Source organism: Nannobrachium achirus, assembly GCF_963921795.1.
Source record: "Nannobrachium achirus genome assembly, chromosome: 11".
NCBI lineage: Eukaryota > Metazoa > Chordata > Actinopteri > Myctophiformes > Myctophidae > Nannobrachium > Nannobrachium achirus.
The window spans coordinates 34,155,240-34,168,715 of record NC_137820.1 but is presented as its reverse complement, the minus strand read 5'-3'; the positions used below and the strand labels follow the sequence as shown (position 1 = coordinate 34,168,715).

General features: G+C 47.1%; 1 protein-coding gene across 1 annotated transcript in view; it reads left to right on the top strand.

Moving 5' to 3' along the window:
- The window catches only part of cecr2 (CECR2 histone acetyl-lysine reader), a gene marked incomplete at both ends in the record, with an annotated part of 113,478 nt that extends 100,372 nt beyond the window's left edge, over nucleotides 1-13,106 (top strand). Inside the window, 5 exons of the mRNA XM_080737023.1 lie at nucleotides 1,689-1,838; nucleotides 4,151-5,045; nucleotides 8,030-8,229; nucleotides 9,215-10,980; nucleotides 13,055-13,106. Coding sequence (XP_080593149.1) covers nucleotides 1,689-1,838; nucleotides 4,151-5,045; nucleotides 8,030-8,229; nucleotides 9,215-10,980; nucleotides 13,055-13,106 — 3,063 coding nt within the window. The remainder of the gene's footprint in view (nucleotides 1-1,688; nucleotides 1,839-4,150; nucleotides 5,046-8,029; nucleotides 8,230-9,214; nucleotides 10,981-13,054) is intronic.
- Between the last annotated feature and the right edge of the window lie 370 nt (nucleotides 13,107-13,476).

Here is a 13,476-nt window from a genome sequence, read left to right as displayed (position 1 = left end):
CGATCTGTTCAGGACCGGCGTCGCGTGGGGGGGGGGTTGTGCGGGGGGAGCAGTTGGGGCTTAAAGGGGTAGTTCACCTCCAAAATGACTTTTTTTTCTATTGATTACTTACCCCATGCAGACTTGAATTCAATTGCGTCCCTATTCGGGGCCATGTCAGAATAAGTGAACTGAACATTCAGGGATAATAGGCGGACATGTTGGGGAGAAACTTTACGATTCCCAAGTAGCTGCTCTACCCCTTGAGCCACTACCGCCTATTGAGGAGGTATTGTAAAATGTATGTTAATGGCAGTGCAGGACAAGTGGTCAGTGCAGAGGTATTGTAACAGTTGTAGTGATGATAGATGTTAAAGTGATAGTTCACCTATTTTTGACATAAAGCTGTGTGAAATACTTGCCATTAAAACAGTGGTTAAAAATGTATTAATTCATTACCAGAGTCCCGTGGTCAGAGTTCTGGTGAGTTTTAGATGAATATTAAGTAGTTCCAATGGGGTGGGGGCCATTTGGCGTGGCCCAATCATTGAAAATAGATTAATCCACAAAACTAGCATCATTTGTATTGTTGGCCTATTTCTACCATATAGAGCGAGGTTTCGTTCTGATCAACTGACTGCAAAGCACCTTGTTTTGGGGAAATACGTTGCAGCGGCGTAGTGATACTGGACACAAAAAATAGTACCATGTGACAGAGGGGTCAAAGTTGAACGAAAGTTGGTCTATTTGGTAGAAATAGGTCAACAATACAAATGACGCTAGTTTTGTGGATTCATCTATTTTTAATGATTGGGCCATGAGCCCCTGCCAAATCACCGGAACTACTTTATATTCATCTAAAACTGACCAGAACTCTGACCTCGGGACTCTGGTAATGGATTAATACATTTGTAACCACTATTTTAATGGCAAGTATTTCACACAGCTTCATGTCAAAAATAGGTGAACTATCACTTTAAGCAGTGCACACCGGTGCCAGGATTGGGCATGGAACGATATTGTGTAAAGCAGGGGTGGGCAACTTTGATGATGGCAAGGGCCACTATATTTCCACCTTCACTCCAGAGGGCCACATTGCATATTGCTACGTCCTACTTTGTCATTCTAGTATCTCAAACAAAAGAAGCAAAAAATAGCCGATCTACAAGCTCAAAACGCATCGCAGCGCGATGTGTTTTGAGCTTGTAGATCGATTTTGAATTGGAATCCTGAATTATTTGTTCTATTTTTGAATTGGAATCCTGAAATGTAACATTTTGATTTAATTTCAAACGCATTTAGTTATATACTCATGTTAACTTTATGAACCTAAATACAAATACATTGGACATAAAAGAAGACATTTTAATACTACTATACTAGTCATTAAGCTACTAATATAGACTGACGGAATTAAAGCAGGTCATGTTTGGAATTATAACAGCTGAAATCAATAATATCAGTATTCCGGTATTAACCTGCAGGCCGCATTAAGTGAAGGTGGGGGCCGCATGTGGCCCCCGGGCCGCCAGTTGCCCATGTATGGTGTAAAGCAATTGGTTGCATATTTAATACTGAAGGGATATACTGTATACTGAACGTAAATGAACAGCATTAAAGGGCGATACGTGAAATGACTCAATTGACATCCTTTCAAACGTGTGTTCTGTGATCTGTAACACTGAGGTCTTTCTCTCTCTCCTTCCCAGCTCTCTCGACCTCCTGGTCCTCACGGTCCGCCCATGTATGGCCAGAGGATGGCCATGGACCCCCGCTACGTCTACCCTGGCCAGCGGCCTCACATACCCAGACATGGAGATCCCAACATGCAGCACATGCCTCACAACTTCAGCATGCAGGTAGGACAGCACATCTCAGCAGATTCCGTCTTCACGTTACTGTATATTTCTTCACGTTAGGGCTGTCACAATTATTACATAATCGTCTAATCGTGATTTTTTTGAAATAATCGTGATTATTTTTCATAATCGTCATAATCTTTCCATGTTGAAAAATGTTCATATATATTTAAAAAAAAGTCAAAAATATTGGAAATAGCAGATCTACAATCTCACAACGCGTCGCATCGCGAGCTTGTAGATCGGCTATTTCCACTATCAATGTTCTTTTTTAAGTATAAAGTTGTCAAATATGTCAGTCATTTCTTTGTATACTTAGGTTATGTATCATATCTACCATGTGTAACTTCAAAGCCTAAAAGCCAAACAGAAATGTAATTGTCAACAACAAAAACACAATTAAATCGTTAATCGCAATTATTTGAGTGACAATTAATCGTCATGTAAAATGTCATATCGTGACAGCCCTACTTCACGTTCTGTGTATTGTGTACGAAATGTCCCATTGTGCTGTATGAGTCTTACACTAATTGGTATATTTTACAAAGGAATATAAGAATGGCCACAGTTACATATTTTGGTCCCGTTTACATCAAAAGTTATGAAGTTGTTTAGAGCAAAGATTGTTTTCTTGAGATTAAGAAAACGTTGATATATTTTAAAGTTATGTGAAATGCGTGTCTGTTTGATACACTGAAACGGAACTGACAATATCACAAGGACACGACGATTGATCAATGAATGAAATGTCCCTTTTCCCCTCTTTCACCCTTTAAGGTATAAATTGCTTTGTCAAACTAGCCTCTTTCTATTAAAGGCCTGCTGACACACCCCGGAATTATAATAGTATGATACAGTAGGTCACATGGGTGGTCTCTCTGAAAACGGTCTGAAATAGTCTGAAACTCATGTCACAGTGTAATCTGCCCCTCACCCCCCAACAACAGCTGACCAGTACAGTAAGTAGTCGAAGTACAGTCAATTAATTTGAATTCCCACAATGACATCATAACAATATTAACTTATATGTTAAGACTTCTTAAGGTGACAGTACCCCTTTAGGTGACAGTCCCCCTTTAAGAAGACAGTCCATAGCAAGACTATTGCTGAGGCGTGCATTATTCTCATAAACAATTTGAGGCATTTACAAGTTAGCCCCTGTTACTGAACAAACACAATAGCAAGGATTATTATCAGAAATATAGACATTTAACACTTATTTTTAACAAAACGACTAAGTTGCTAATAGTAGTCATGCAAACTACACTCGCAGAGATTGATTGATTGAGTATTTTATTAGACAAAAGTGGAGAACAGGACAAGTATTAGTCAATACATTAAAAGAATGTAGTACAGTACAAGTATACTGTAGTTAAACACCCTGCCTAAAAGGAACATCCCAAATAAGTCCTTTAACAGTCTTTTTTACGTCGGAAGTCCTTGGCATTCAACTCATGGATATAACAAATAGCAACAATAAATAAACAGTGTATGTACAGGGTAGGGGAGACACGGGGGGGTGGGGTTAAGGTAAGGGGGGGGGGGGGGGGTGCTCACTTCTCACCTGTCTATGGGAGAAATGAGAACTACCTCTGTCTCTGGCCTCCTGAAAGGTGAGTTTTCAGGGCAGTCTTGAAGGAAGCCAGCGAGCTACAAGTTTTAAAGGAAGTAGTCAAGGAATTCCTTGGGTGGCAGGCAGTGTTGTAGAAGGAGAATTTACCCATATTTGTCTTATGGGTTTGTGTTATCAGATCGTTGTGTGCGCTCCCTCTGGTGTTGTGGCTGTGGGTGTCGCTAACTTTTTGGAGATGTTTGGTAGGGTTATTTACACCAGTGGTTCCAACCTGTGGGTCTGGACCACCAGGGGGGTCCCCAAATTATTTTGGGGGGTCCCCAGATGATTAACGTAATGTGCAACATTATTTTCTTTCTCAACAGTAAACAAACCAACATAAAGTTTAAGTGTATAGAGGGTATCTGTACATTTCTAAAGTGACAATGTAAGGACTTTTTAATACCTCTAAAATGACAAATTAAACATTGGACAAATTGTCGAATATTAGAAGCGGAAATTGTGAAAATAGTATGTAGATCGGCTATTTTCACAATAGAACTGTGTCATGTAAAATGTGATGCTTCAACTCTTAGTGCTCGTCAGGGTGGGTGGGGGGGGGGGGTTCCCAGTTAAAATATGATTATTTGGGGGGTCGCAGCCTGAAAAGGTTGAGAACCACTGATTTACACTGTAAAATCCTGCTTTTGGTTTGATCAAAGACATTACAGTTACAATGATCTTTTTGTTTTTATTCCAGCATCACATAGGTGATGGACATCATATTGGCCCTCGATACCCGATGGGACCGGACCCTCGTCTTCTCCACCCCCAGCGACATCATCAGCATCCCTACATGGGTCCCACCCACGGACCCTCGCTCGGCCCGCGTCCTGTAGCCCTCCAGCCCGGACCCCCTCCCGAGGCCAGCATGTACCCCGCCCGCCAGCGTCCGGAAGGCCACACCATGCACCCCATGGGCAACCGCTTCCCGGGCCCCGACGGCGGGCCGCCCCAGCACAACTACCCCGGCTTCGGGCCTCCCGGCATGGGCGTCCCCAACATGTGGCCCGGCATGAGCCACCCGGGCCAAGACAGACTTGCTGGCCCCCACGGCATGCAGGACCCCGGCATGGCCAACCAGCACCACTACAACCACGGCGGCGTCCCGCCCCCGCTGGGCCACAAACCGTGGCCCGAGCCGGCCGCCGGCTACCCCCACCACCCTGCCCCCAGCGGGCCCGGCCAGTACCGGGGGATGCCCACGTCGGCGGGCAGGTCTCCGGGGCCCATGGCCTCCTCGCGTCCTCCTCCCCATCACCCGGAGTCCTCGGGCCGATCGCACCTGGCCTCCATGCTGGAGAGCCCCGAGATGCTGGCCCTGCAGCAGCTGTCGGCGTCCTCGGGACCCCCCTCCGGCGCCCCCCCTCCCCGTCAGCAGCAGCACATGGGCAACTTCCATCCGCCAGCAGCAGCAGCAGTGCCGGGGCCCGGGCCCGGGCTGGGGCCCCCGTCAGGACTTGGCAGCGCCCCAGCAGCAGCTCAGCCCGTCGCCCCTCCTCCCCCCGAGGTTCAGCTGCTGCGTCCCGCCAGAGACAATGGAGCAGACAGCCAGGACTCCTCCTCCCAGCAGCACACACACACACAGGCCAAAGGTAGTAGCCTTTATGCCCAGAGCCTCTCTCTCCCAGCTCTCCCTGCAGGCATTCTGTACAGGCCAGGGACCCCTTAGTTTAGAGAGAGATGAAGCAGGGACCCCCACAACCTGTTTCCTATCTTTTGATAGCACATCATCATCTGTGTATTTTGGAATCATGTAAATTTGTGTTTTCAGATATTTAACCACTTGAACCGTCAATACTTAAAAAAAAGACCTTTCACTCTGTACTTGGTCTGCTCTTTTCCCCCTCTACCCCATACCTCTTTGCCGAAAATAGCCAATCTACAAGCTCACAACGCCTCGCACTGCGAGGCGTTGTGAGCTTGCAGATCTGCTATTTTTGGCTAAAGTTCCCAGAATATGGACTTTAAGGTTCAAGTGGTTAATATAAAAAAGGAGAAAAAAAAGTTTCTATCACACAAACAATTTTAGGACCCCCTGTAGTAACTCTGAGGACCCCCTAGGGGTCCCGGACACCCTGTTGAAGACCCCTGCTGTACACCTTTTACCAAGCATCCAAAACACCATTTGATTATTAATTATTTAAACTTGTATTATTATTATCATTATTTGTGTGCTTGCTTTAGCGAGCGCACGCTAGTTGTCCTCATTTTATTTGTATTCTTTATTCCGCCACTTTGTTGGCATCCTACTACTTCCACATTCTTTGAGCTAGAAATTTTGTTCAGCTTTACGCAGTTATTATTGCTTGTACTTTTCTCTTTACAAATTTTTATCTTTTTTTAGATAAAAGAAAAAAAAAGTTTCCCAGTGGATTCCTCTGTGAAATGAATTCTGTCTTACCATTTGGGCTTGAACTGAATTTGAAAGTCCGTCTGAGGAGGGATGTGTGTACACATTTCCTACCGTACATAATACACTTTGTGGACGTTTTCAGCAAGCCTGCGCAGTTTCTGCAGGAACTGCTTTTCTAGTTGAGTTCCGTCGCGTGAGTTCCGTCGCAGACAGTACAAAGGCACGCTGTAGAATATAGTACGAGCGAGCCCACACTTTTTCGTAGGAACAGTATCTCTAGTTATTATCCTTCTGTTAAACTTTTTAAACTGTGTCCAAATTTTGGGCTGTCATTGTAGGCACATTTTATTTCATTAATTGAAATTGTGACGCTTGTAGTTTGGCTCATACTTTTGTATCATTTTTACAAGTATAAAATGGGGGCATAAGTGGGTTAATTAGTCACATTAATTATCAACATCATTTACCACCACAAACAATTCCCATGCATAGTGTGGCGAGAGTGCTATTATTTTGTTAATCGGCGAAGAAGCCCCTACTCCTCGGCTCTCTGGCCCCTCCTCCCCCCTACCCTCTGCGTCTCGCAATTTGACTTTAATTATTTCTCACAGTAAGTGGCAAATTGAATATTCATTAGTTTTGAAGTGTCTCGCTTGTCTCTTTGAGGATGGCCTGTCATCGGCGTAGCTGCTCTCCTTCAAGTCCTGCCCGTGATGTACTCTGATCTCTATGGTCTGCCATAATGAGTATCAGCTGTTTGGCGGTCATTCTTTTGTTGGGAGTTATCCCGTTTAAACCGGGAGCGCATCATTATTATCATTATTACTTTAAGCATTATTTTATGCTTTAATTAATGAAACATAGCAGATATACAAGCTTGTATTTTTGAGCTTTGTATTTTTGAAAAATTGTGAACATATTTTGTGCAAGTCTTTTTGCCACAATTCTTTAAAATGTCTTCTAAATCCTTCTTCTAAGTCAGACTTTTTCATGTCAAGGACCCCCAAAATGTATTTGGCCGCGGACCCCCATCTCAAAATATGTTTTTTCCAGGGATCCCCAGAAGCAGAGATTTGAGTTACAAAAGTTTGCTTTGAAAAAGATATATTCAAAGATTTGCAAAAAAAAAAAAAAAATCATCAATTTTAAAAAATAGCAGATCTACAAGCTTTCAGCGGGGCACCAATAGCTAATATAAAGTATAAAATAATTCACGGTCTTAATGTGTTATTTTAGAGTTGAGTGTCATTCATCCTGACCTCAGTGTGGATGCATGCCACGACTGCGTCTCAAAAAAACAGGCAATTTGCCCCCAATACACGTATATTTTCCCAAGTGCCGTACATCCATGCAGACCACAAATATTATGAGGCGATAGTGATGCAATTTTCATTCAGCTTTGCTGCGATTCTGAGCTTTGCTGCGAAATACTGCTATTTTTGGCTAACGTTGGTTAAGACCTGTGCAAAGGAGTTTGTAAAAAAGGTTTTTGGGGGCATTACAAATATGAAACTAGGAACACTATTTTACCCCAGATGGCGCCGGTGAACCATAGAGCATGAACCTGTGTATTAGGTGAAAAGGGCATTACTAAACTTCAGTTTGAGAAGCTTCAGTGTAACAGCATGCATCTGCCTCGACATAGTAAGTGCCTGCTCCCCCCAAATCCACCACACAGCGTAGCGAGTCAGACCCTTTTAATCATACTAATTGTGGCCAGGACACAGGGATGCTGACAGAAGCCTCGCTAAAAACCCCAGGACAAAAATCCGCTCGTCCTAGACAGTTTGCCCTCCTGGCCCCCAAACTGTGGAATAAACTCCCTGTCGCACTTAGAACTACAGACTCACTCCCTAGCTTCCGCCGTGGCCTGAAAACTCACCTCTTCTCCACCTAAACCCATAGCACTACTGTAGCGCTCCCCTTCCCTCGATGACCACACATGAAGCTAGATAGCATTTTTAGGTTTTAGAAAAGTTTTTGTTCTACTGATTAGGTGCGTGGTCGACCTATGTTATTATTTTTTCTAGATTGATATTCCTATGCATTGTTATATTGTTGCTGATGTACTGACATATTATCTTGCTTATTATATTGATGTATTACCTGCTTATTATAGGTCGCTTTGGATTAAAAGCGTCTGCTGAATGCCTAAACTGTAAACTGCCGTAAACGTTGAACTTGTTGAACACTAACACTTAAACAATTTTGTGTGTTTAACAGATTCACTGCCAGAGCCCAAAATGGCCGCCAAAAACAATGACCACGCAGCGTCACAAGTAACCTCCGTCCCATCCAGCCACGAGCGCCTGTCTGGCCCCGGCCCCGCTGAGCCCCCTGGTGGTCCGGCGGGGGGAATGCAGAGCCCCCCTATCCCCACCTGGGGCAGGTCGCAGGAGCCGCCAACGTCCCGACTACTCCAGGTAGGGGTGGGTGATATGGTGGGTCTTCAACGTTTTCAGGCCAAGGACCCTTTAGTTGAGAGAGAGATGAAGCAGGGACCCCCACTACATTTTCTGAGATTCCATAGTTTCATTGTTTGACAGCACAATCATTAGTGTATCATGTCAGTTTGTACTTTTCAGATATTTAACTTCTGGAACCATCCATACTTGATAAACTTGATCTTTCACTCCGTACTTAGTCTGCTCTTTTTCCCCTCTACACCAAACCTTTTGCCGAAAATAGCCGATCTACAAGCTCACAACGCCTCACCGCGTGAGGCGTTGTGAGCTTGTAGATCTGCTATTTTTGGCTAAAGTTCTCAGAATATATTAAGGACGCTAGGGTCAAGGGGTTCATAAAAAAGGTTTCTATAACTCAAAGATTTGGAGGACCTCCTGAAGTAACTCTGAGGACCCCCTGTTGAAGACCCTTGGTTGAGACGATACAATGTCTCCACGATATGCCTTTTCAGAGATATCGTATGTATCGCGATACAATGAGGGAGCCTTGTAAAAAATCCTGTTGAATTGTTATTTCAGATATTCATTGCAGAATCCATTTAAACCAGCATTTTTGTCTGAATCAGTAGTTCTCAAACTTTACAATGTCTAGGTCTCCCCCTAACTCTGACAGTATACAAATGACACCAAATGGACCCGTATTTGGTTTCATTTGTGTACTGTCAGAGTTACAGACTTGTAAGGGTCAATTTAGACCTCCCAAAAGGAACCCAGAGAGTCCCTGGAATCCACTTTGAGGACCACTGGTCTAAATGGTCTGTTACTCCTTTTTCTTTTAGTTTTAGTTGTTAGTACTGTAGGTGGTTGTACTGTTAAGTAGCTTGAGAAATAACCATAAAAACCAACATGAAAAGGAATCGTGGTAAGATCGTGTATCGTGATACAGCTTGGGAAAATATGGTGATATTGTATTTTTCCATATCGCCCTCCCTCCCACCCGCAGGGCCCGGCCGAGATGCAGAGCCAGGAGCCAGAGAGCCGGGGCCGGGGACCCCCTCACCTCACCAGCAGCAACCCTGCTGGGCCCTCCACGCCCAGGGCCCCTCAACAGCCACAGAACAGCCCGCACCAAAACGTTCAGAGCCCCCCGCCGCAGCACGTCACCATGCCTCCGCAAATACCTCAGAACTCTCACCATCAGCAGGGCGTCCACGCCGAGCACCACCAGAAGCCCCCCAAACGACCGCAGCAGCAGCAGCATCAAATGGGTGGGAACACCCCCCCGCCGCAGCACCCGCAGCACCCCTCCCAGCAACAGACGTCGTCCCCCAATCCTCCTCATCACTTCCCCCACAACCCCCTGCAGCAGCACGGCCCGTCACCGGGCACTCCGCAGGGAGCCCAGCCCGGTCCCTCCCAGCCGGCGCCTCTCACCTCCCTGCCGCCCAGTCACCCCGCTCCCCCTCAGCTGCCCCCTCAACCCAGCCCCGCGGATCGAGGAGATCAGAGACCCAGCGAGCCCACCAGCCGGCGGGACACGCAGGGAGCCGCCGGTCCTTTCCCACAGGGTGCCGTGAAGACGACGACGGGGCCTCCTGGTGCCATCTATAAGCAGCAAGCGTTCAGCCCCAAGGGGGGTTCTAGCAGCCAAAGCAGGCCACCGTCGTCGGGACAAAACCCCGCCATGCCCCCTGCCATGCCCCCGCTCTCCCATGGCCAGGAGAACGGAGCGGCGGGGCAGTACGGGATGAGGAGCCCGCCGCATCCTCACTACAGCCAACAGAACATGGGCCGGCCCATGCTTCCATCCACTCACCACCCCTATCCCATCCAGGGCATGAACCCTCAGCACAACCCTGCCCACTTCCCTGCCTATCACCAGCAGGGTGGCGCCGCCTACCCCTTCCACATGGCGGGCCAGCAGCATCCCCAAGCCCACCCTAACATGTACCCTCCACAGTTCCAGCAGCAGCACTACTACCCGCCCCAGCCCCATCCCCATCCCCAAGCCCAGGCACACCTCCAGGCCAGCGGCCGAGGCGGGTACCCCTCGGAGGACTGGCACAGGTCTCAGTTCCAGCCTCGCCACCCCATGCCCCCCGTAGCCTACCTGCCCGCGGCCAGTGCCAATGTGAACGGCCGGCCGAGGGAGAGCAACGCGTCGCCGCTGGGCTCTGAGGGCTCCGGCGGCGCCGGTCTGATGTCTCCTCCTGGCCCTGTGTCGGAGGCGGGTTCTCAGGGAGAGAGGGGTGGGGAAGGCAGAGAGCAGGCCGGTGGCAGCCCAGCCAAGCAGGCCAGGATGGAGGAGATCAAAGACCAGAACGAACGACCCGAAAGCCCCAAAGAGATCCTGGACCTGGACAGCCACAACGCGGCGGCGCGGCGCCGCAGCAACCAACCGCCCCAGCAGCAGCACCCGCCCGCCTCCGCCGCACACATGGCGTCGGGCTTCATGTACGACCCGCGGGCCGTGCACCCCGGCATGCAGCAGGGCGGTGTCCCTCCGCCCCACATGATGTCTCGGGGCGGGGCTGACGGGGGACGGGGAGCCCCCTACCCTGGCCAGCCTTACCCCAGTCCAGGACACTACGCCGCCCAGAGACCCCACCCGCACCTGATGGAGGCCCTGCAGAGGCCCCAGCAGCTGCCGTACTCGCCGGGCCAGACCCGCATGGCCATGTACCGACACCCCCACGCCACCGGGGGGCACTACCAGGGCATGATGATCCAGCAGAGAGGCCTGGTCCCTGAACACTTCCTGCACCCAGGGTAAACAAGCTTTCATTTATTTATTTTATTGTATTCATATTCATATTTTAATACTCTGTGTAGAATAACTGTAAATAACTTTTTCTCCACAGCACCCCTGAATTACACTGTTCATTTTTACAATCTTACATCATATTACACAACTTAAATAGAGATACGGTAGGCTATGTCACAGAAATGACTGAAAATAACTTTATACTTGACGTTTAACCACTTGAACACCAGCATCCCTATTCTGGGGGGGAAGCAAGCTCACAACACGTCAAATTGTGACGCGTTGTGAGCTTGTAGATCTGCTATTTTTGGTGAAGAGAGTTGGCCATAGAGGGAAAAAGAACATTGCAAATCAGGTCTGTTTTACTAAGCATAGTGAATTGATGTAGTGATATCGATGAATTAAAAATGTTATCTAATTATTCTGAGGCACCCTTGGACTGGCATCACAGCACCCTAGGGTGCCACGGCACCCTGTTCTAGAAGACCAATAGGCTCTGTGCCATTGCTTCTTTTTGTGGGCTTAGCAGATTGGAAGCAGAAACCTTTTTGTAAATATGAAATTAATCAGTATTGAGCAACTGCATGGCTTATTTCTCAAATAAAATGTTATCAGAAATAGTTTTTTGTTGGACTCTATAGCAGTGGTCCTCAACCTTTTCTGGCCGTGACCCCCCAAATAATCATATTTTAACTGTGGACCCCCACCCTGACGAGCACTAAGAGTTGAGACATTACATTTTGTATAACACGGTTCTATTGTGAAAATAGCCAATCTACATGCTCACAACGCCTCGCAAAATTTCTGCCTCTAATATTTGACAATTTGGCCCATGTTTAATTTGTCATTTTAGATTAAAAAGTCCTTCAATTGTCACTTTAGAAGTGTGCAGATACCCTCTATACACTTAAACGTTATGTTGGTTTGTATACTGTTGAGTGAGAAAACAATGTTGCACATTAAGGTAATCTGGAGACCCCCCCAAAAAATGTGGGGACCCCCTGGGGGTCCCGACCCACAGGTTTAGAACCACTGCTCTATAGTACAACATTAGCTTTAGCATTGTTTATCACTCTCCCGTGCTGAAGGTTGGATGTGGCTGTTATGACCAGCTGCATACAGGGTCTCCTACGTATGTGCAAAACTTAAGTAAAGCAAGTAGAGTTGAGCAGGTTTCATCATGCAGTGAGAAATAACCATAAGTGGTTGGAGGCACAGTCTCACATGTTTCAGAAGCTCCTGTTTTGACGCGATGCTTTCAAGCGCGTCTGAAGCTTGGAGCTGAGGCCAAGGACCCCTTACTTGAGAGAAAGATGAAGCAGGGACCCCCACAACCTTTTCATAGATTCCATCTAGTTTCATTGTTTGACAGCACGATCATCAGTGTATTCATGTCAATTTGTGTTTTCAGATATTTAACCACTTGAACCGTCAATTGATACTTAATAAACTTGACCTACCACTCTGTACTTAGTCTGCTCTTTTTCCCCTCTACACGAAACCTCTACTGTCTACCCGAAAATAGCCGATCTAGCTCGAGCTTGTAGATCTGCTATTTTTGGCTAAAGGTCTCCGAATATGGACGATAGGGTTCAAGTGGTTAATATAGAAAGGGAGAAAAAAAGCTTCTATCACTGAAACATTTGGAGGACCCCCTGTAGTAACTCTGAGGACCCCCTGTTGAAGACCCCTGAACTAGTGCAAACACCGTGGTTGATCCCAGTTGGTACTGCATGCATTTGGCTTCTAAGTTTCCTTGTCTGATGTTTTGTTCTTGTCTAGTTTTCTTGTCTGATGCCTCAGGAGTTGGAACCTGTTGTGGCTACAACGCTTCTGACACAGAGATGTGACTGTACCCTCATGCTATGATAGCTACATTGGAAAGCAGTGGTTGACATTGGTGTACCTGTGTGTGTGTGTGTGTGTGTGTGTGTGTGTGTGTGTGTGTGTGTGTGTGTGTGTGTGTGTGTGTGTGTGTGTGTGTGTGTGTGTGTGTGTGTGTGTGTGTGTGTGTGTGTGTGTGTGTGTGTGTGTGTGTGTGTGTGTGTGTGTGTGTGTGTGTGTGTGATTCTCCCCCAGGCAGCAGATGATGGCAGCTCCCAGCGCTCCTAGCAGCAAACAGGGAGTGTGACCACCAACCCATGTGAGCAAAGTAAGTCCACCACAAAAGCACAACATCAAGGGCTCATTTGAGAGGAGAGCTTGTGAGGTGGAGCTTGGAACGCTGTAACGGTGTATTCCGGTTTTATTTATCGGTCTATACCAGGGGTAGGCAACTCGAGGGGGCCGCCTGGGGCCTATCCCCCTCACTCAGACTGCCCGTCCCCATCAGTGAAGTCGGCAAATACTCGAAAACGAAGGCGAAACACTAATTTGCATAGTGATCGCAACCTTAATCTCACGGACGGCCCCACTAGCCATTGAGTCCTGCCGCTGGCCCTGAGGCAATCCATTGGCACCGGGGACTGGAAGAAGTTTGAGACAGAGGTTTTTTTATTTTA